We start from the raw sequence: 22,785 nt of genomic DNA, 5'->3' as shown, positions 1-22,785 counted from the left end.
CGTGAACGTCATCACAGACGGTCCGAGAAAAACGGTCCGAGAAAAATCACTGGGATGTGTCCTGATGTTGCAGGTAGGACCTGTCATCCCAAATAGGTCCTGTGCTGCAGAGGGTACTGGCCTGGTCTGTTCACATAACCGCTTCTGACCATTTTAGAAAAGCTTTTCTTTTACATACTCACCCCTCCTCAAGTAAAAAGAGCTCTTTCCTGAAGACATGCTTTATGGTCCAGAGGGAGGGATGCAATTCCCGTAGAAATACAAAGTACTAGTGAGGTGAAGACAGTATTTGTAAAACATATCACTGAAAACCAACTAAATGACTTCCCATATGCTGGAAACAAAGGCCACTTGCTGGGACTCCCGGACAGAGGGTGGTGGGAGGGCCGGGCCCCTCCTTGTGGGTGAGGAGGGCAGAGAGGGTCCAGCCAGCTGGGCTGGGCTGGTCCCAGGACCAGACGGGGTTGGGGGAGCTGGGACACCAGCGGGGCGGAGCCAGCTGCAGCCAGCTGCGGCCCTTCCTTGGAGGGACAGAGGGATGGGGTGGGAGGTGGGACCTGCACCCTGTGCCTTCAACCTGCCACAGGCAGCTCAGGACGCAGCTCCGCATCCTGCCAGTTGCGCAGCCTCGCCGGGTGTTTCTGGGGGAAAGGAACTCCCAGAACAGTTTGCTGGCGAGGTGCATTTGTGTTCCCAGGTGCTGTGTGGTAAGCTGCAAGGTTTGACGCTGCTGTCCGTGGGCCAGTTCTTCCCACCCCTGTGGCCGCGGGCAGCTTCCCTCCTTGCGGCCTGAGCGCCCTCTGCTGGGGCCTGCACACCCTCACTGTGCTGTCATCTGAGTAAGACTAAATGACCTGTAACTTACCTAAACATATGATAATATAGAAAAAAGCAATGAAAGCATTTTACACCTCTTGGATCTATTTATTTAGGTTCCAGGAATTCTGAGTTCTGGGGGACTGTTTCCGCAACTCTCTGTACTGCATTTAATCACAGACCCTACAGTTGGAAGAGAGGTGAAGGGGAGATACTAGCCTATTCCAGGTTTAAGTAATCAAAGAAGCAATTTTTGTTTAAAGTCAATGCTCCACTGCTTACCACTTAAACCAGGGGTTGGCAGACTGGCTGGAGGGCCAAATCTCTTCTGCTGCCTGTTTTTGTAAATAAAGTTTTATTGACACACAGCCATGCCCATTTGTTAAGGTCGTGTTGTCTGGGACTGCTTTTGCATTGCAGTAGCAGAGCTGAGTACCTGTGACACAGACCCTAAAATGTTAGCATCTGGACCTTTACAGAAAAAGTTTGCCGACTCCAAGTGAGGCAGTGGTGCGGCTAATTCGCCAGCACCAGACTGTAATGTCCTTAGTAGTGTGTTCTCTGGGCCAGGAAGTGGTCTGCGGTCACTATGGGATCATTCTGTCTTTCCCAGAAAGCTCTCAGGGAGATTGAGGGCTGGCGGCGAAGGGCATTGCTGGGCCTATGGGCATTTGCTCTTCCCATTTGCTTATTTTCACCACCTTGGCATTTATCTCTTACATTCATCTTGAACGTCTTAGACATGTGCCGTTTTTGCGTGGCTCTCTCTCTCGCTCTTTCACAAGAAAGAAGACGCAGCAGATTAGATCAGGGTTTAGTTCTGTTTCTTCTCACCCTCAGAGCCTCTCACCCAGATCATGGCCGGGGTCAGCAGCTCGGGTGGGCCAGGGTGTGCGTGTCCAACAGGTCCTCGGGGTCTCACCTTGAGGACCACAGGGAGGGAGGGTCAGACACAGTCCCAGCCCCACACAGGGTCTCTCCTGGAGGCCTGGGGTCTTGTCACTGGCATTTGGAATCACTGAACACCTATGCAGTAATCTGTGACTTGCATGCAAGTTGTATGGCAGAGGTAGATGGAAATATTTCCTAAGAAAACCATTTTCTTTGAAATTTAAAAAGTATATAAGCTCCTCCCACCCCTCAACTTGCCACACACACACCGTTTAAAGAAACACAAGAGTTTACTCAGCAGACGTGTTTCTCTTTCTTCATGTGCTTTAGCTTAAATTGTTCATGTGGCCGGCCCAGCCCCCGTGAGGAGAGCAGGAAGCAGATAATGCCATCCGGACTCTGGTTCTGATGCTACAGTAACTGTAGCTGATACAATTGAACTTCAGTCATGGAAAGGACAGTCCTGGGGAAAAGAAAGATCACAGCTCATGTCTGAGTCATTTAACTGATTAAAGGGGATAACCTGGAGCAAGCCAGCCCCCACCAGGGCGTACAAAGGTGCTGGAGGGAGCCAAGCCCACCGTGGTACCTGCTAGAATGTGCCGGCGAAACTCCCGGTCCCATGAATCTGTGATTCATTCTTATCCTGGCCTCCTCGTTAAGAAGGAAGCTGTCTTAGGTGTCAGCTGTGTGTTGAGTGGCCATTTCCCATGTGCAATTTACTGGAGGTAAAATATGAGTATAGGGATTTCCCTGGTGGCGCAGTGGTTAAGAATCCTCCTGCCAATACAGGGGACACGGGTTCGATCCCTGGTCCAGGAAGATCCCACATGCTGTGGAGTAACTAAGCCCATGTGCCACAACTACTGAGCCCACGTGCTGCAACTACTGAGCCCACATGCTGCAACTACTGAAGCCCGCGCACCTAGAGCCTGTGCTCCGCAACAAGAGAAGCCACTGCAATGAGAAGCCTGCACACTGCAACAAATAGTAGCCCCCGCTTGCTGCAACTAGAGAAAGCCTGCGCACAGCAAGACCCAACGCAGCCAAAAAAAAAAAAATTTATTTAAAAACAAAAGAATGAACGTAAACTGCTCGTTGGAGTCAGATGTAGTCTGGTCTGGAGAATCACGCAGGCAGGGACCCTTGAAGCAAGCGGGGACATTCTCATCATAGTTCATTTGCTGTAGTTCATCTGGCGGCCCCAATCCAGTGGAAGCCAGCGTCCTGTATTCTCAGGTGTGTCTGGGCGTTCATGTGAGTATTAAGGCAAAGGTAGGATGCAGCCCCTCAGCCATAGATGGCAGGAGGCTGCTGGTGTCTTAAGTCATGGGTGACTGTTGGAAGTAGGAACAAAGGAAAGCTTGAAAGAAACCATCATGATGAGCCAACTTCTCTTTGGATTTTGAAAATAATTGTTCTGACGGGACCAAAAGAAGTGACCACCAAACTTACACTTTCTTTGCTCTTTTTTGTTCCGTTTTTATTCTTTTGTTCCCGTTGTCCTTTCAGATGATGCAGGGTTATGGCAGTGCCTGGTGTGTGTCACAATTTCACTCCTCTTCATGGCTGAATAATATTCCATCGTGTGTATATACTGTTTATACCACATTTTGTTTGTCTGTTCACATTTTGATGGCCACTGGGTTATTTCCACCTTTTGGCTGTTGTGGCTAATGCTGCTGTGAATATTGCCCTGCATTGTCTGAGTCCCTGTCTCTGATTCTTTGGGGTATATACCCAGGAATGGAATTGCAGGATCATTTTATGTTTAACATTTTGAGGAATGGCAGCTGCACCGTTTTACGTTTCTGCCAGCAATGTAAGAGGATTCTAATTTCTCTACATCCTTGTCAATACTTACTGTTTTCTGGTTTTGCTTTTGTTTTTGTTTGTTTATTTTTGATAGTAGCCATTCTCACAGGTGTGAGGTGGTATCTCTGGTTTTGATTGGCATTTCCCTAATGATTAGTGATGTTGAGCATCTTTTTGTGTGCTTATTGGCCATTTGTATATCTTCTTTGGGAAAATGTGTATTCAAGTCCAAGTGTGCGGGGTCCGGAGTGTTCACTTCCCTTCTCCTATCCCTGATGTGCAAAACCCCATGTATTTCTTTTTTTCAATAACTAACTTCTGGGGGATCGTTCGTTATATTTTATACTACTTGAATCAAATATGTATTTCTTTAAAAGAAAAAATGTTTAATGATTTAGGGTAAATATTTTAAAGAAAACAATCATGAAGGTGTCTTCTGGACATTCTCTCATTTTAGGGAAGGTTTTTTAATATGGCTTGTCTTGTTTAATTCTACATTTAATTGATTTTTTAAAAACCTCCAGTCCTGGGGAGTTCATGATGAAAAGTTCTTGCTTAAGCATTGCATTTGATTTCTCTGAGTCTTGATTGGAGAAGGAAGAGAGGAAGCAGAGAGCTGGAGAGGCCTCCTGCTGCCCCTGCTGGAGCACGAATGGGTCTGAGTCTCCGCACGGGGTGCTAGGGCTCTGAGTCAGATGACCTTCAGCAGGACCAAGGGCACAGCCAGGCCAGGATGAGGAGGTCTGGGGCCCTTTCTGTTGGAACTGTGATTGGAGCCAAAATGTCCCCAGATGTGGTTAAGGATCATTCAGGGTGAGATGTTTACTGGAGGAGACGCCAGTTCATGGGAAAGAGGTGAGAGTGAGGAACGGCAAGTGCAGCCTGAGAAACAGAGAGCCCCTCAGGGTTTGCGGCCCCAGCGAAGCTCAGTGAGAGGCATGAAGGCCAAGAGGTGCCCTGGGAGTGGCGGGTGGGGACGGAGGCCCCTCTCTTTGTTCTTTGTAGAGTGAGAGAAACATTACGAAATGCTTTGGAAACTGTTCTGTCTTGTTCAAATAGGATTGGGGTGGGAGGTGGGGTGAGGTGGGGAGTCAGTAAGACCGAGAAAGTATGAAGCTTTAACAAATGTCTGGGAAGGAGCAGCTCCGAAAAATTATAGGTGTTCTGCTCTCAGCAATTATGTATAATCTGAAATGATTCTGTGTAAATTGGGTTTTAAGGAAATCTCCATGTCACTGCGGGGGGGACTGCCCTGCAAAGCTGGCTCCCAGGGAGGCTTTGTTGCACATTCAGAAAAAACCTGCCTCCTTCCCCCACCCTCCTCCCCCGCCCCCAAAGGGAGGTTGAAGAGGGAATTTGGAGATCAAAGCACAGAGCCAAGAAGATCCTTATGCAACAACAAGTCCTAGAGGAGGGGTCCCAGAGGAGGGGTCCTGACGCAGCCCATCACCCTCTCCCTTCTCTTCTCCCAAAAGCGTGTAGTGTGGTTGGAGGACAGACGGGAGGCCCCGGGGCAGGACCACCAGGACTGCAGAGAGGGCAGCAGAATGTGGCCTGTTTGTAACCACGCAGCCCAACTGCTCCTAAAGGTTGGGAGGAGGGGCCACAGCTGCCCCAAAGGGATGAAACCCAGACGTGGGGTGAGGTGGTGCGGGCGGGGGCGGCGGCCCCAGCCTGGGCACTTCTTGTTCTGAGGACGGTGGGAGGTGAGCAGAGGGTGGGTGTGGACCGTCGGAGAGGGCAGATGGGGGCCGTGGGACTGCCCACCTCGATCCCGTGGTTGGGGGTGTCCGGGTCATGCCCATCAAGGAGCATGAGCCCGTGACTATTCCAGGTGCCTCACACCTATTGACGGTGCAGCCCCGACCCCCCTGAGGTCAGTACTGTCACGAGGAAACAGCGGGGGAAGTTAAGGAGATTGCCCAGGACTTGGGGTGGAGCCCACTGTCCAGGTCCCTGCTGGGAGTGACCTCCCCCTCAAGCTCACCATATCCAGGGCAAAGTCACCATCTTTGACACCCACCATCCTCTGCGGCCCCAGCGCCCAGGGTGTGGGTGCCCCACCTCCGCCAGCAGCACCCCTGGAACAGACATGTCTCTCTAGCCTCCCTCCACCGGTCCTGGTCATTGCTAAGCCCCCTGTGCCCCCACCCATCCTCTCCTGCCTGTAACACACAGGGGTGACTTGGGTTGGGTTCCCCAAAGCAGAGCTCAAGACCGGAAGGAGGTGGGGGAAGCAGACAGGGCAGGGAAGGAGCCAGCCCAAGGCCAGCCGCAGGCGGCTCCACGGGGATGCTGGACCATGACCCACACACCCAGCTGGAGGGATGGCTCTTCTGTTCCCCCACATCAGAGGTTCACCAGCTTTGCCGCCCCCAGGGACATGGTGTAACCCTGGCATTTCTAGAGGAGGGGCTCCCAGCTCCCCAAGGGTGGGTGCAGCTTAATGTAATGAAAAGGATAATTTTTCCCTGGAGTTAGTTTAATAATTTCCTCAAATAATGACAGGAGGGCTTTTCCTGACATTGTCTTTTTATCGTTATCACTGACTCAGTGTTGGGTGGCTGGCAGCCAGCTGGGCTCCGGGGGCGCTAAGCGCTGAGCCAGCTTCAGGGAGAGCAGTGCCCTTGGCACCCGTTACAAGGAGGCTGGGAGTCAGTCTCCACCTGGCTCAGTGTGCCTACTGCTGCCGTGGGATCCCTGGCGTCTGCCAAGTTAAAGAGGGGCTGGGTTGTGCCCACGTCAAGTCCACCCAAGAATGCGGTTGACACGTGAGCCGTCAGGCTGAGGAGGGGCGGCCGTCAGGGCAGCGCAGAACCTCCTGGCGGTGCCGGTGTAGGGTGGCGACAGCCCGTGGTCTGCAGGGCGGCGGAGGCCTGCTGCTGCCCCATGGCCCACGTCCCCCGGCATCCTCCCGCTAAGGGCCCGGCCGGCACAAGTGGGGCCCCTACAGGCAGAGCTGGGAGAGGCAGGAGGTGTGGCAGTGCTGCCGTCCCCTCGCTGGGCCCCGCCTGCCTCTCATACACACGGGCAGCAGGTGCCGGGGGGTCCTGGCTGCTGCCCTCTTACTCAGCTGCTGCCCGTCGTCCCCAAATTTAGGGCCTTTTCACAGCCTTGGTGCAGGCCACGTCCCCCTGTGGACCCCACCCCTCTGGCTGGCCCAGAGACTCTCCCAGGCCTCCCACCCCTACGGGTGGGTCAGTGTGCGATGCTCTGACCTCTGACCTCTAGCATCCCACAGCTGAGTCTGATCTAGAGAGGTCTGTGGGACCTCCGACTCCTCGTGACCTCGTCACGTGGTCTTTGGGGGCCAAGGGCCTGCGGAGCCAAGGGTGGGATGGCGAGGCACAACTGACAGTCACCGGGCTGCCCCTACCTGGGGACTTCAGTTGAAACAAGTGTGTGCATCCTGCCCAGGACGCTGCGCCCACCTCTGCCCGTGCACTTGGGGCTCTCTTGGTGCAGTCAGCCCCTCACAGAGTGTCCACCCACTGCTTTCGCATCACGGTGGACGCTCGCGGCCATGTGTACCTGCACGCGTGTGAGCAGAGCACATACACAGGCCTGATTCTCTCAGGTGGGTCCCACTCTCTGGCTCTCACCCGATCACCCACTGGACACTCGCTGAGCCCTGTGGCGAGCGGGACACCGCTGGGCACTGTGGTTAGAGGGGAAAACAGGACAGACACGCCCCACCCAGCCATGGAAGTGCAAACAGCCAGGAGTTCGGGTGGTGCTGGGCACACCAGCCGCCTCGTGTGGTGACTTGGAGCTTCCGGCGTGAAGACGGGATGGGCCCGGGGCCAGAGGCGCCTCCTGGCCCAGACGTGGGCTGGACCGCTGGGCCTAGACGGCAGCACTAGGCCCCAGGAGATCTGAGAGGTGGTTCTCAGGGCCAGCACTGCCCGCTCAGCAGGCGAGGGAGCCACATGGGTGCTGCCCATCCCAAATCCACCCCCAAGTTGGGAGCAAAATGAAGGGGTTGTTCTGCAGCAGCTGGAACCAGCTGCGTGCACCCCCTCAGGTCCCACCACCTGGGCAGGTCAGCAGCTGGCCTGGGCAGTGTGTGCCTGTAGGTCGCCAGGTCAGACCCTCACCTGCCAGTGAAAACCAGTCAAGCCGCCAAAACCTTTCCTCCACCACCGGCTGCGTCAACGTCGTAAGTGGCTCAGCAGATGTTTCTGGAACCAGGATTTTACATTTACCAAATGTAAATCGGGCTCCATCCACGTGGGATGAGTGTGGATGCATGTGAACTAAAATGCTGGCCCTGCAGCCCAGCGTCCTGTGGGCAGAACTGCCCACGTGGAGCTCTTGGCCAAGGCGTCCCTGTCCTGCATTGCCTGTGTGGGTGGCACGCATGTGCTCTATATCATCCATGCAGGAGGCGGGCTGGCAGAGCTCCCACCCCTTGGGGGGATATCATGAGGCCAAGAGGCCACAGAGCACAGAGAGGTGTGAGGACACGTGGGGTGTCGTGGTCAACACGGCACCATGTGCGGTTCTCGGGACATGAAGCTGCTTCTAAACCTGCTGTAAACCCTTGGTTTCTCTCTCATTTTAGGGGGGAGCCTGAGTGTTCTGCATTTTGTTCTCAGACTTGACTTTTATGTCGTCAGTATTGATTTTCTACTCAAAATATTTTATTTTGTTTTCTTTTTCTTTTTTTCTTTATTTGGTTGCACCAGGTCTTAGTTGCGGCAGGCGGGCCTCTTAGTTGTGGCTCATGGGCTCTTTAATTGTGGCTCGCCAGCTCCTTAGTTGCGGCTCACTGACTCCTTAGTTGTGACATGTGAACTCTTAGTTGTGGCATGCGTGTGGGATCTAGTTCCCTGACCAGGGATTGAACCCGGGCCCCCTGCATTGAAAGCGCAGAGTCTTAACCACTGCGCCACCAAGGAAGTCCCCAAAGTATTTTTAAAATTGTGCCCAATGCTGTAGCCTGCCCGTTGTAGGCTGTAGTGTTTTCTTTCTTAATCCCACTTAGTAAGTTACTTTTTAGTGCTTTAGTCCTTGGGGGACACACTGACCACATATCCGGGAATGGACGTGGGCCTTCTCTTCCTGTTCTCTCTGATTAGGATTTGGGATTTTAAGGTCTATCTGAAATATTATTAATGTGTATTATTCAGTTCATTTGGGAGCAAGATTCCAAACCCTGGCAGTCATCTTTTTTTTCCAGAGAAGAGTATCGTATTAAAGCATTAAATCTACCCTCCGTCCATTTCCTCCTTAGATTCAGAAAGAGCAGGTGGGCCTGGTTCCTGGTGCTGGAACGACTCAGTGAAATAAAATGATGATGCATAAGCGTGGGCGAGAAGGGTTGATGAATCTGACTGCTTCCCTGGGCCATGTGTAACCAGTTCTTGTGTGATGGCTTGTGAGTAAAGGGGTGCCCAAGCCCATGATCCTCTGTCCTGCAATACTTCCAGAAAGTTCAGTGATTCAGACAGCCTGAGTGCCCTTCTGGGGCCTGTCCTGCCAGGGCCTATGGGATGGAGGACCACTGCAGGCCAGCGTGCTGTCTCGTAACAAACATTTATTTTACCAAGTGTGCGTCTGTGTAGGCCTGACACTTGGGTTCCTTGAACGAACCACACGTGAGAACACTTCCCGGCAGCGTCCTCAACAGCTGTTGAATATTCATATGCTGGAAGCCTTGGTGTCTCTTCTGAAAGAGCTGCTGGCAAATCTCTCTGGAACTTCGAATGATTCCTTCCATCGGCCCAACGCTGGAACTGAAAGTGGAATATGTTTCCAGGACGTGGATGTTTCCCTGGGTTCAGTCTGAAGGTCAGATGAGAAAGTGCACAGGTCCCTCCTTGTGGGGAGAGACGCTACGGAGAACACAGCAAAGTGACCGATGTGCACGCGGGCGCCAGAGCTGGCAGGACGGGGGAGGTCTGCTCTGGGCCTCAGGGACTGTCCCTTTGGGGCCAGCGTGCAGCCCACAAACAACACGCCTGACCCGTGGAGGGCTCTCCAGGTCCGGCCGCTATGATGGTTCAGCCACAAAACTGGAGGAAACAGGCCCAAACCTTTGCTGCTCGGCTGACAGCTGCTCCGCGGGAGTTCTCGTTCTGGATGTGGGGTTCGTGGGGCCCTAGGCACCTCCAGCCCCGTGTCCTTTCTGGGGACGTAGGGGGTGCCCAATGGCAGCTACAGAGGACTCCGGCCCTGAGTGCTATGCCCCACTACCCAGCTCTGGGGGTGACCCTCTTCCTCCCCTCCCTCCACACCAGCCCTGGACGGGGCAGGGCTGCCTGTGGCACTTCTAACTTCTTTTACCTTCTGGTCATGGTATTTCCACCACTTAGGCCACCCAACACACACTTACGTTGGTTCTACTTATGTACTGCTGCTTAACCAGCGACTCCAAACTTACTGCTTAGAACAACTTGTCACTGGTAACGGTTTGTGGATTAAGTGGGCAGGTGAGTCTCTTGGGCTTGTGGTGGGCTCGGGACCAGGGCTGGGGGTATCTGTGGTGCCTTTCCCCCCAGATCAGGCACCTGGTCTGCTTGGCTGGAGCAGCTGAGAATTTGTCCATTTTATCTGGTCATTGAATTTACTGGCATAAACTTAATAATGTTCCTTTACTATGCTATTAATGTCTGTAGGTTTTATAGTGACTTAGGTTCTTTTATTCCTCATACTGATCATTTGTGTCTTTTATCTTTTATTTTGATCATATGTAAGTTAGAGATTTGTCAATACTATTGGGGTTTTTTTTTTTTGAAGAATAAGCTTTTGGTTATTCTTGATTGTTCATTTTCTATTTCATGGATTTCTGCTCTTGTATCTATTATGTCCTTTCTTCTGTTTACTTTGCTCTTTTCCTCTCTTAAGGTGGAAGCTTAGATCATTGGTTTGAGACCTTCTTTTCTAATATAAGCATTTTTCAAACTGTAAAATTTTCTCTAAATATTGTTCTGGCTGCATTCCACGATTTTGATGTGTTGTTCCTTTCTTTTTGGCCTAAAATCTTTTCTGAGTTTCTTGGGTTTTTTTCTCTTCGACCCATGGAAATTTAGAAGTACGTTGTTTTAATTTCCAAGTATCGGAGGTCCTGACAAAGCAGTAAGCAGCGCAGGGGGGCGGGCTTGTGCTCACAGAGTCCACAGCCACCCAAGGCCCGACCCTCAGCCAGTTCTGGTGAAGGCCTGGCTCTTCTCTGACTAAACTCCTTCCTTCTCGCCAGAGCCGCCCGTTGTCTGAACTAGCCTTTGCCATTTCTGTGCATTTCCTCCTGCTTCATGGGTCTGTACCACCAAAGAACAGATTGAATTGTTTGGGGACAGATACTTAGAAATATGATGTGATACAGCAGAAATTGACACAACATTGTGGATCAACTATACTTGAATTAAAAAAAAGAAAGAAAGAAATACGACATGAGCCACAAATGCAAGCCAAAATATAATTTAAAAAAATTTTAATAGTTAACACTAAAAAGGTAAAAAAAGCAGATGAATTTAATTATAATAATATTTTATTTAATCTAGTATATACAAACTATTATCCTTTCAACGTGATCATTAGGAAAATATCAACGAGATATTTGACATTCTTTTTTTCGTAAGTCTTCAAAATCTGATGTGCATTTTACACTCACAGCCTCATTTCATGCGCCTGTGTGCCTGGGGACTGGGTCTGTTTTCTCTGGTCAGTCCCACAACCGGGGGAAACAGCTGGAAATCAGGTGTGCAGCTGCAGAGTCACTCGCCAGAAAACACATCTGGGGTTTTGGCAAGTAAGCATTGAAAACAGGAAGCTCAGTTTTGCTTTGTAATGGTTTCCAAATAACAGTGTGAAATCCGCTTTTTTCTGACAGGGGAAGTTATGGAGCACGTTTCTTGGGACTGATGTTTTGTATTTGCTAGAAAATGCTGGGTGCAGAGGGCCTCAGGGGCCCTTCTGTGGCATTTGTCGGTAGGCCTGGTTTCCTGGACCCTCCAGGACGCCCCCCCGCCGCCCCCCAAGCACCCAGATGCTGGGATGCTGGGATTCACGCGTCTCAGAACTGCACTGATGACTTCAGGACACTCGTGCTGGCAGCTTCCTTGGTGGCAGCAAAGATTTTGTTAAAGATTTTTAAAGTTTGTATCTTTGCACCTCAGCCGCAGGCACCACTGACCTGATCTCTGTTGCCAGTGATTAGAATTCACGTTTTTAGGATTCCACACAAATGAAATTGTGGTGGCTGCTCTTCCCTGATGTTCACCTGAGTTGCGTGCATATCCGCAGCTTATCTATTTGCTGGGGCGCGTCCATTGCGGCTGCACCTCAGTGTCCGGCCACGCGTTGTTGATGAACGTTTGGGTTCAAACAGTTTTTGTCTGTTGCGCAAAAAGCTGCTTGGAACATTCGCGGACAGGCTGTGTGTGGCGTGTGCCCAGGAGGGGCGCGGCTGGTTGTGCGGAGGGTCTGAGCATCTGCTCAGCTGCTTTGCAAAGTGGTTCTGTCTCACCGCCCCTCCTGCAGTGTGTACGATTCTCACTTGGTGTTGTCAGTCTTTTTAATCGTAGCGTCTTGAGGGTGTAGTGTGTTTCATCACAGTTAAAATTTCATTTCCCGGGGCTTCCCTGGTGGCGCAGTGGTTGAGAGTCCGCCTGCCGATGCAGGGGACACGGGTTCGTGCCCCGGTCCCAGAAGATCCCACATGCTGCAGAGCGGCTAGGCTCGTGCGCCGTGGCCGCTGAGCCTGCGCGTCCGGAGCCTGTGCTCCGCAGCGGGAGAGGCCACAACAGTGAGAGGCCCGCGTGCCGCAAAAAAATAAATAAAAAAAATAAAAATTTCATTTCCCTTCCTAACTAGATACCAGGAGTATTCCTCCCATCCCCCCACCCCACCCCACCCAGGTGTAACCACCAAAAACGTTTGCAAACATTTGGGGGGGGCGGTGGGCGCACTGGAAATGTTACCTTAAATGGAAAAAGGGTCTTTGCAGATGTGATTGAGGACTTTGAGACAGGGAGATTGTCCTGGGTTACCCAGGTGGGGCGTAAATGCCGTCATAAGTGTCCTTATAAGAGGGGGCAAAGGAGATTTGACCCAGAAAGACGAGGAGGCACCAAGCTGCTGGCTGTGAAGACAGGAGAGGGACTGTGAACCAGGGAGGGCGAGGGATGCTGGCAGCCTCCAGAAGCTGGACCAGGTGAGGAACGATGGTGCCCCTGCCTCTGAATGGAGGAGGCCCTGCTGACACCCCAGTCTCACACTGCGAGACTCATTTAGAACTTCTGCCCTCCAGACTGTACGAAAATAAACTACTATTGTTTTAAGTCACTAAGTTTGTGGTAGTTTGTGACAGCAACCACAGAAAACTAGTACAATTACTGCAAGAAATTAAATAAGACCTAAGTGAATGGGAGATACACGGTGCTTTGGGTTAGAGGACTCAGTGTTGAGATGTCCATCCTCCCCAGATTGATCTGTATGTTCATCGTGGTCCCCGTCGATATCACAGCAGGGTTTTTTTTAATAGAAATTGACAAACTCATTCTAAAATTTGTTGGAAATACAAAGGCTTTAGAATAGCCAAAGTTCACCTGAAAAAGAACAAAGCTAGAGGACCAGCACTGCCTGACTTCAAGGCTAATCCAGACAGTATGTGTTGGCATAAAGACAGACAAACAGATCAAAGGAACAGACTAGAGTCCAGAATTGACCCGTGTGTACACAGACAACTGGTTTTTTTATAAAAGTGCAAATGCAGTTCACTGGAGAAAGAGCATAATCCTTGAACAGATGAAAAACGTGGATAAAATGGGACTTTAAAACCTCACACCACATATGAAAGTTAACTCAAAATGGACCCTAGAACTAAATGTAGAACTTAAAACTATAAAACTTCTAGAAGAAAACAGAAAAATATCTTTGCAACCTTGGGTTAGGCAAGAAAGTTCTCAGATAAGATACCAAAATCACAATTCATAAGAAAAAAATGGATAAATTGGACTTCATCAACATTACAAACTCCTTACCATCACCCTTCTGCTTTCCATAAAGAATATGGGAGTAAAATCTCTGAGGGGGGAATGAAACAGGGGGGAATGAAACAGGGGGGAATGAAACAGGAGGGAAGGGGGCAGAGCACAACCTTTGAAAGAATGACGTAGCCCGAGGACATGACATAAACGGATTAGAACCACATGGGTCCAAATTGGCAGACAAGTTGACTTCCACTAGACCTTGAACCTCAGTATACGCTCACTGTAACACATCAGCCAGCTAAATGACACACCACAGGCGTCATGACAGTTCCAAGACTGACCAAAAGGATCAAAAAGTGGGCGGTGGCCCAATTCCTGGAAATCCCCACCCCTTCCCAAAATAGCTGGAATACTCCTCCCACTCATTAGCCTATGAAATTACCCACCCCTATAAAAACTGACAACCCCACACCCTGGTGCCTTTCTCACCTTCTGAGATGGCCCACAGTCTGTCTGTGGAGTGTGTTTCTCTCTAAATAAATTCAGTTCTTACCTATCAAAAAAAATTTACAAACTTCTTTGAAAGACATTTTTTTGTTTTGTTTTGTTCTTTAATTAATTATTTATTTTTGGCTGTATTGGGTCTTCGCTGCTGTGCGCGAGCTTTCTCTAGTTGTGGAGAGCAGGGGCTACTCTTTGTTGCAATGCGTGGGCTTCTCATTGCGGTGGCTTCTCTTGTTGCGGAACACGGGCTCTAGGTGCACAGGCTTCAGTAGTTGTGGCATGTGGGCTCAGTAGTTGTGGCTCGTGGGCTCTAGAGCACAGGCGCAGTAGTTGTGGCACACGGGCTTAGTTGCTCCACGGCATGTGGGATCTTCCCGGACCAGGGCTCGAACCCGTGTCCCCTGTGTTGGCAGGCAGATTCTTAACCACTGCACCACCAGGGAAGTCCCAAAAGACATTGTTAAGAAAATGAAAAGACAGACCAGGGGAATGGGAGAAAATATTTACAAATAATATCTGATAAAGGACTTGTGCCCAGACCTCTGTAGGACTCTCAAGACTCAGTGATAAGAAAACAAACATCCCAATAAAAAAAGGGGCCAATGATTTGAATAGATGCTTCATCAAATAAGGTATATGGATGGTAAATTAGTTCAGCATCATTAACCATTAGAAAAATGTTAAGTCCACCTCGAGATACCGCAGCACACCTATTAGCACGTCTAGAAGATAAAGGCTGGCCATCCCAAGTGTTTGCGAGGATGTGGAGCTCCAATGGGAGCTCACACACCGCTGGTGCGAATGCAGGTGATCCAACCACTGTGGAAAACAATTCAGCAATTGTTTTTGAAAGCTCACCGTACAACTGCCTTATCGTCCAGCCACTCCCTCCTGGGTGTTTACCTGAGAGAAATGGAAGCCTCTCCACCCAGAGGCTTACACACAGATATACCCACAACACAAACTGGGAGCAGCCTGCGTTCACTAATAGGCGAATGGAAAAACATCTGTAGTTCTGAGCGAACAGGTGGTACTGAGTGCGAGAAACCAGAAAAGAGCACTACTGCGTGACTCTATTTATGTGAAATTCTGGAAAATGCAAGCTAACTTATTTGTGATAGAAAGCAAATCAGGGAATTTCTTGGTGGTCCAGTGGTTAGGACTCCGCACTCTCACTGCCAAGGGCCTGGGTTCGATCCCTGGTTGGGGAACTAAGATCCCACAAGGCACTCAGCCAAAAAAAAGCAAATCAGCAACTGCCTGGGGAGGGAGACAGGGAGCTCACCAAGGCGGACAGACAGGGGCATGAGGAAGCTGGGGATGGGGTTTGTATGCTGGTCACGTTCATCAGACTTTAAATATGTACCGTGTATTGCATGTCAGTCATAGTCAACAAAGCTGTAAGAAAGTCGTTTGAGTCGCCCTTTACACAACCAAGAGGAGATGTCTGGGCAGCCAGGTCTGTGGTCTGGAGCCTGGGGGCAATTAGGAATGAGTGGTCAGTGCTGATGGGCTCCTGGGTGGGAGGGTCCATGGAGCAGGGCTCTGGATCTCCTAACACTGGGGGTCAGGGCGGAGCAAAGCTGGAGGTCACTGAGTGTCTGTGTCCCCCATTCCTGTTTCGAAGCCAACCCCGCAATATGATAGGATTGGGAGGTGGGGCCTTTGAGAGTCACTAGGGTCAGCTGAGGCCGTGAGGGTGGGGCCCCATGATGAGCTGAGTAGCACAGACGCTGGAGCTCTTGCTGCCGCGTGGGGACGTGGGGAGAAGGCCGCCTGCAGGCTAGGAAGAGGCCCCACCAGACCGGACCCTGAGCTGTGATGTGAGCTGCCATCCGCGGTGTCCATCTCAGCAGCGCCGGCAGAATGAAGCCTCAGAGGTGAGCCGAGCCCGTGTGTGTTAATCAAACATTCGGCTCGGAGGCCTGGGGGCTGAGAGTGTGTTAGAATCAGTGGGTGGTAGGAGCACATGGTGGTCACGTGACGAAGCCAACGCGGCCAGACGCAGCGCCCGTGCTCGCAGGTGGGGGTGGGGGTGGCTGTAGCCGCCCCGCGTGGGGACCTCAGCCCTCCTCCGGGGTCCTTGCCCGAGCCGCCCCCGCCCTCTGAGGCTGCAGCGCCACTGGGTGTGGGAGCTCGTGTGCTGGGCTGAGGAGGGTGTGGGCATCCCCTGCCCCGTGCCCCTGATCAGAGTGGAAGTGAGCCGACTTAGGTACCCGGGGTCTTCAATTCCAGCACATCCCTCTCGCGGGTGGTGGGCTAGCCCTCGGGGCTGCCTGCCCAGGGCAGTGGGAGTGGGGTGTGTGTCTGTGTGTGTGCGCGTGTGCCTGTGCAAGGGGCTTGTCGGGGTTGAAGGCTCTGTGCCCGGAGCCTGGGGCCAAGAGAGGCAGGGTGTTTGGAGCTCCCTGGGAACCCCTTCCCTCCTGGGGGCTGCCGTACCTCTCCCTCCCTGCCTTGGACCCTGACCCAGACGTCAGAGCGGGCAGTGCAGCCGAGGGGAGGAAAGGGAGCCTGGTGCCCAGATCCTTCATGCCCCCCAAGTGTCAAGGGAGAGAGCCCTGTGTTCTGGTCTCTAGCTGTTGGCAGAACTTCCGTGGCCCAGGCTAGGGGTAGTGGCTGCTGGCAGGGCAAATCCCAGAGAAGCCAGGAGCTGCCCTCGGCCCCCCGGTGGGCTGGCTGGACTGGCCTGAGCCCGTGGGGCAGTGGAGGCAGAATCGTGACCAAGCCAGGGAACTGGCCCTGGAGTCCTGCTGACCTGCCTGATGCTCTGGGGCCTGGCCATGTTTCACATGTGGGGGATAGGAGGTCTGCCCTGGCCACTTGGACATGTGATGTGAGTGCAGTGAGCGACCCAAACGGGCCATTCGTGGAAGAAAGGTTGGTTTTCTTCTAAGACAGTTTTGGTCAAGATTTCTTGTAATGAGTCGCTGGGATTTTAGAGGCGGGATACGCTCATTAAGCCTGGGCCACTTTCTCCCGAGGGCTCCACGGCGTCCCCCGGCCAGCTGGTCAGTGGCCAGTCTGGACAGAACCTGGGCCCCCTGCTCTGCCACAGGATGAGGAAGGGGGACCCAGTGGCAGCCTCGAGGGGACAGACAGCGGCACCTGTGTACAGAGGGCGGCCGAGGGACTCACTGCCCGCTGGGCCCCCTACACGCTACACTTCACACACCAGGTTAAAACATGGGATTCGTTCACGTGCACATAACTCAGTTTAAACAGTGACTAGAACTGATGCCTGGCAAATTTCTAGAAGGGTTGTTAAGACCCTCACAAGTTCTGTCTTGCTGGAAACCACATTTAAAACTCGGAACCTGTGGGCTTCCCTGGTGGCGCAGTGGTTGAGAGTCCGCCTGCCGATGCAGGGGACGCGGGTTCGTGCCCCGGTCCGGGAAGATCCCACATGGCTCAGAGCAGCTAAGCCCGTGAGCCATGGCCGCTGAGCCTGCGCGTCCGGAGCCTGTGCTCCGCAACGGGAGAGGCCACAAAAGTGAGAGGCCCGCGTACCACAAAAAAAAAAAAAAAAAAAAAAAGTTTAAGAAAAATTAAAGTAAAACGCACTGTTTTCCTGTTTGGTATACAGCTTTGTGAGTTTTAGCACATGTGTACATATTTGTGTAACCACTACAACCCGGCTTTGTTTTTGTGTAAAATGGTGATAAATGTTTGGACCTCACCCTCATTAATGTTCCCCAGCTTTAAAAGAAGCCCAGTGACTTGTGTGATTGAGGTTGCATTCGCTCACGGCAAAACCCAGGCTCAGGTCACACCTGTGGCTCAGACGCAGAAGCCACTTGGGGTGCCGCGTGAGGTGGTGGTGGAATCGTCTTGAAGCAAAAGTGCTGAAGAGATGCTTGCTCAGGGCTGAGCGAGCTTGGCGGGTGTGGGCTGCATGCGAGGGGCGACCTGTCCTGAGTGACCGTTTGCTGCTGGACGTTCACAGGCCACGTCCAAATACAGAAGAAACGTCCCAGGCACAGAGGGACATGCGTCTGTCCATCGTGCTCTGTTCCAGCTCAGCTTCCGGCCTCTGGCTCCCTGTCCCCACAGTGCGCTCACAGCCTCTCACTGTCAGTGATTCGGGTCCAGGACGGACCGAACGTCCTCCAGGTTCTCACAGAGTCAATGGTGCAAGTGCAGATTTTATAACATAGTAGAAATAAAGTAAGACTGCAGAACCCCCGAGCCCAGCTGTCCACCAATGGTGCTGGACATGGTGAAGAAGGCCCCACATAGTGGGCATGCAATGCCTTGTCATCCCTCTTCATCTTAGATGCTTGTTTTCGTGCAATGCCTTGTCATCCCTCTTCATCTTAGATGCTTGTTTTCGTTAACTGGCTCCAGCAGTGATTAGAGCACGCCCCCCCGAGAACCTGGGTGGTTCATCAGCCGCAGAACAGGACCTGGTGGGGGACTTTGAGCCCATCTGTCAGCCTTGGGAGCTGGACACCACTGACCTGGCTCTAAAGCCCCTTGAACCTTTGTACCGACAGGGAAGGGATGTGCACATTTGCTTGTCACCTTCTGAGTGACTTTGTGGGAAATAACCTGTGGGTTGTGTGATGAGCTGTTTTTCTCTGTTAATTGTGTCCATACTAATTGCTTCCAGGTGTTTACCTCCAATGGCCCCACCGTGATCATGCCCACCTGGTTCTGCTCCCGAGCCTGGTTCTCCCACGTGGGCCCATTTGACGAGGGCGGGCGGGTAAGTGCATGTCCCGTGGATTCCTCCTCTGGGCTGGGCGGGGCCGTGCTGGGCCGCCGTACCCCGTCAGGGCCTTTGCAGCGCTTCCTGCTTCCGGGCCGGGCGTGCTGAGCTTCCCAGGGTGCAGCTGGGGCACCACTCGGCCTGTGTTGTGCGGGAAGCAGGGGATTTCTGTGTGAAGGCTGTGGGTGCCGGGCGTCTGCTCCTGGCTTACACCTGCCCGGCCCTGGTTGCCTCATCCTGCTTTAAGAGCTGTTTGTGGGAAAGCGCAGGAGGTGGGCAGTGTCATCCTGCCACCCCTGGACGGCAGCGGGGGAAGAGCTCCCCAGTTCTCCCGTGGCCGGTGGCCCTGGGGTGTTTGGGTCCAAGCTGGCCTGGCTCCTTCGTCTGCACCCTCGCCTACCTGAGGGGCCTCACCTGCAGAGCGGGGCCCACGCTGGTCTCCGGGCTCCGGCCTAGAAATGGGGACGCGACGCTGACCTGCTCCCCTCCCACCCCGACGGTCTTAAGAGTGAGCACTCCGACACCGATCAGAAGGTAAACCTGAGGGTTAGTTTATTTTCCCTTAACCCCCCCGCCCTTAAATTGGCTTTGAGATCATGAGTTCTGGTCCTCGTGGTGGAAGGGGTGGGCCAGGCTTGTTAAGGCCCATCAGGCTGGAAGGTGGGGGTAACTCAGGCCCAGGCTCACCGTCTGCCCCAGAACCTTGGCCACGGTCCTGCCTGCTCTGAATGTCCTCTCCACTTCGGGGGGACCTTCACTGACTGCACAGGGGCCGCTTGGAGCCAACCCCCTCCCTGCTCCTACCCGGCATTCCTCTGCCCACTCCCCTGCCCGTCACGCACACAGTCTCATTTTAGAGGGAGAGGCTGGCTCCCCCACTGCCCCCTGCACTGGACCCTGGCCGGACGGTCCCTCATGGTCGCCCAGACGTGCCCTCCAGGAGTAGTGCTGGTCTCAGGTTTACAAACCAGGGGCTCGAGGGGAGCATAGTGCCCTGAGGGCTGGACTTAGGTTTGGGGACTGGTCCTCAGCTGATTCTCCAGGCCCAAGAGGCTGCAGTTCTTGCCCATGGAGAGAAGGGCAGGGAACCAAAGCAGCCGGGACAGTCGAGGTGCTAAAGGACGCAGAGCAGGATGGTGGCGAGACTCGGGGGTGAGGGTGGCTGAGTGGTCGTGGACACAGCAGCCACGAGCTGGAACCTGCAAGGTGCACAGGTTTTAAATTGGGAAAATGCACTCGCAGAGGCAAGGTGGGGGAGGGGAGTCGGCGATTTGGAGGAGGGCGCCATCCGGCGCAGGACAGCATCCAGCTGAGGGGTCTGGATGTCCCCAGGAGGCAACGGTTTCAGGCCCTTAAACAAAAAGGAAAGTGACAAAAATGGTGTTTGTTGGTTCAGAACAGGGCTCTTCTGAGGGCCGGTCTGGCCTGGGTGAAAAAGTCTTGGAGGGGGAACGGCCTGGAGGGGGTCGCCACCCAGCACAGCAGAAACTTTGCAGAAGTGCTTTTGCATCTGTTGGAAAGATCCCCAGGCTCGGAGTCGCTGTGTGAGTTACGAGCTGTCTCCCCCTCTCCAGAGGGTGTACCCCAGGCTCTTTGCATTTTAGCCATTCTGATTGCAGTTCTGTAGTTTCTTGTTGTATTTTAATTTTCATTTCTGAGATGACTTATGATGTTGAGCAATTTTTCATGCACCGATTGGCTACTTGTATGTTATTTTATGAAGCGTCCAGATCTTTTGCCCAGTTTTAAGCGGGGTGTCTTCTTATTGTTGAGTTGTTGGTGTTCTTGGTCAGATACTTGCTTGTGGGTATTTTCTCCCATCCTGGGTCTCAGCGTTCTGGGATTTCCTCTCACTCCCACTTGTGCTCGTCCCAGATTCTATCCTGAGGATGTCAGAGCAGCAAGGCTGGGGCTTCCACCCCTGTTTTGTGGGTTTTATCTCCCCGCCCCGGGGCTTCCCACTCTGGGCATGGGGCTCACAGATGCCGTAGAGGTTGGCCACTCAGCCACCCAGAGCCAGAAGTTAGCACCTTCTCTGGTGCATTGAAAACCTCTCTTGGTATCGAAGAAGGTCTGTATTTTGTCATCTTTGTATTTCTCTCTCTTTAAACGCCCTTGGTCCCAAGTGCTCTGCTTAAACCTTTCCTGGTTGGCTTTTTGTTTTTCGGTTTTTGAAGGTATTCTGACCCCCACCTGTTGCCTCAACAGCAGCCAGTAGATCGTCTGTTCCCTCTTTCCTTTCTCCTCCCGTTTGGTTGCGTGATTTCTGCTCTCGTCAGAAGGCAACCCCGCGTGCTGAGTCCCCAGCCGCCCGTCTGTGTCCCTGGACTCAGCCTCGCATGTCAGGCTGTCCGGGCTTCGGCGTTCCTGGAGCTCCTGCCCATTCAGACTGCGGCTCTGGACATGTGAAGGAGGTACGGGCTGGACAGAAAACCCTGAGTCACACCTTCGCTTGCACGTCTTGACAGCACAGCTCCTGTTGCCTTGCTTCGCCTGACGCTCCTTCGATTCGCTCGGCTTTGTAAGGTGCTTGACCTTTTCCTGGAGGCTCTGAGAATTCCTCCCTTGTTAAAGACTCATGGTTTCACTGGGATTGGTCTTAATGCGGACCTGATTCCGATGTGTGGAACCAGAGTTCTCCTTCATGGTTTTTGTTGTTGTTGTTATTTGGGGTGAATTTCTGTCCACGGAAGTGTCTGTTTTCTGTTTCTTCTCACACGGGCTTTGTATAGCTGCGGTTCATGGGATTCCTACCTCAGGGTCGCCCCCTCTGCCACCCCAGGGAAGTGCAGCGGGTGTTGAGGGCAGGGAGGGGAGGAGGGTGTGTCTCTCCTTCTTTGTTTCCTTTTGTCCCACAGGGTCCTAATCCCCTTTCACCACATCTCTGAGGGCGCCTACCCATCCAACCGCGTTCTCACACCCCAGAGGCCCCAGGGCTCTGGCTGATCCCCCAGGTCTGCCCAGGCCCCCATCTCCACGGGGGACCGGGGCTCAGCACCCCATCTTCCTTGACGTCACCTCTGCATCCCATCGCGGCCTCTGTCGCTGTTTGCGATCGGTCAGTGGTGCCCAGGCTCTTGTGAATCGGGGGTGGGGGGGTGCCCTCCAGCCACGTCCTAGGCACCTCCTCTGGCTAAATTCTCACTTGTCTCTTTGCCAGAAATAAGGGAACTCTGGGGTTGAGGTCCTCTTGGTCATGAGAAGAGAGGACATTTTCTCCTTCGTAAATCTATAAAGCGCAGAGTCACAATGTGCTCTTTTTTTCTTTTTTAACATCTTTATTGGGGTATAATTGCTTTCCAATGGTGTGTTAGTTTCTGCTTTATAACAAAGTGAATCAGTTATACATATACATGTGTTCCCATATGTCTTGCGTCTCCCTCCCTGCCACCCTCCCCATCCCACCCCTCCAGGCTGTCACGAAGCACCGAGCCGATATCCCTGTGCCATGCGGCTGCTTCCCACTAGCTATCTACCTTACTACGTTTGTTAGTGTGTATATGTCCATGACTCTCTCTCGCCCTGTCACAGCTCACCCTTCCCCCTCCTCATAACCTCAAGTCCATTCTCTAGTAGGTCTGTGTCTTTATTCCTGCCTTACCCCTAGGTTCTTCATGACATTTTTTTTTCTTAAATTCCATATATATGTGTTAGCATACGGTATTTGTCTTTTTCTTTCTGACTTACTTCACTCTGTATGACAGACTCTAGGTCTATCCACCTCATTACAAATAGCTCAATTTCGTTTCTTTTTATGGCTGAGTAATATTCCATTGTATATATGTGCCACATCTTCTTTATCCATTCATCCGATGATGGGCACTTAGGTTGTTTCCATCTCCGGGCTATTGTAAATAGAGCTGCAATGAACATTTTGGTACATGACTCTTTTTGAATTTTGGTTTTCTCAGGGTATATGCCCAGTAGTGGGATTGCTGGGTCATATGGTAGTTCTATTTGTAGTTTTTTAAGGAACCTCCATACTGTTCTCCATAGTGGCTGAACCAATTCACATTCCCACCAGCAGTGCAAGAGGGTTCCCTTTTCTCCACACCCTCTCCAGCATTTATTGTTTCTAGATTTTTTGATGATGGCCATTCTGACTGGTGTGAGATG

The 22,785-nt window shown here is 52.3% G+C and overlaps 1 protein-coding gene across 9 annotated transcripts in view; it reads left to right on the top strand.

Annotated features, from left to right (window-relative positions):
- The window catches only part of QTGAL (queuosine-tRNA galactosyltransferase), a 134,253-nt gene that overhangs the window by 81,979 nt on the left and 29,489 nt on the right, over positions 1-22,785 (top strand). For all 9 annotated transcript variants that reach the window (XR_003427631.1, XR_003427632.1, XR_003427628.1 and 6 more), the window contains one exon: positions 18,571-18,666. Coding sequence is in view for 3 of the 9 variants with exons in the window: in XM_027081146.1 (XP_026936947.1) it covers positions 18,571-18,666 (96 nt within the window). In the remaining 6 variants the exon portion in view is untranslated. The remainder of the gene's footprint in view (positions 1-18,570; positions 18,667-22,785) is intronic.

The sequence above is a fragment of the Aethalodelphis obliquidens genome, unplaced genomic scaffold (assembly GCF_003676395.1).
Source record: "Aethalodelphis obliquidens isolate GAN/ISIS:26980383/991018 unplaced genomic scaffold, ASM367639v1 scaffold44, whole genome shotgun sequence".
Classification (NCBI taxonomy): domain Eukaryota; kingdom Metazoa; phylum Chordata; class Mammalia; order Artiodactyla; family Delphinidae; genus Aethalodelphis; species Aethalodelphis obliquidens.
This window is presented reverse-complemented; position numbering and strand designations above follow the sequence as displayed.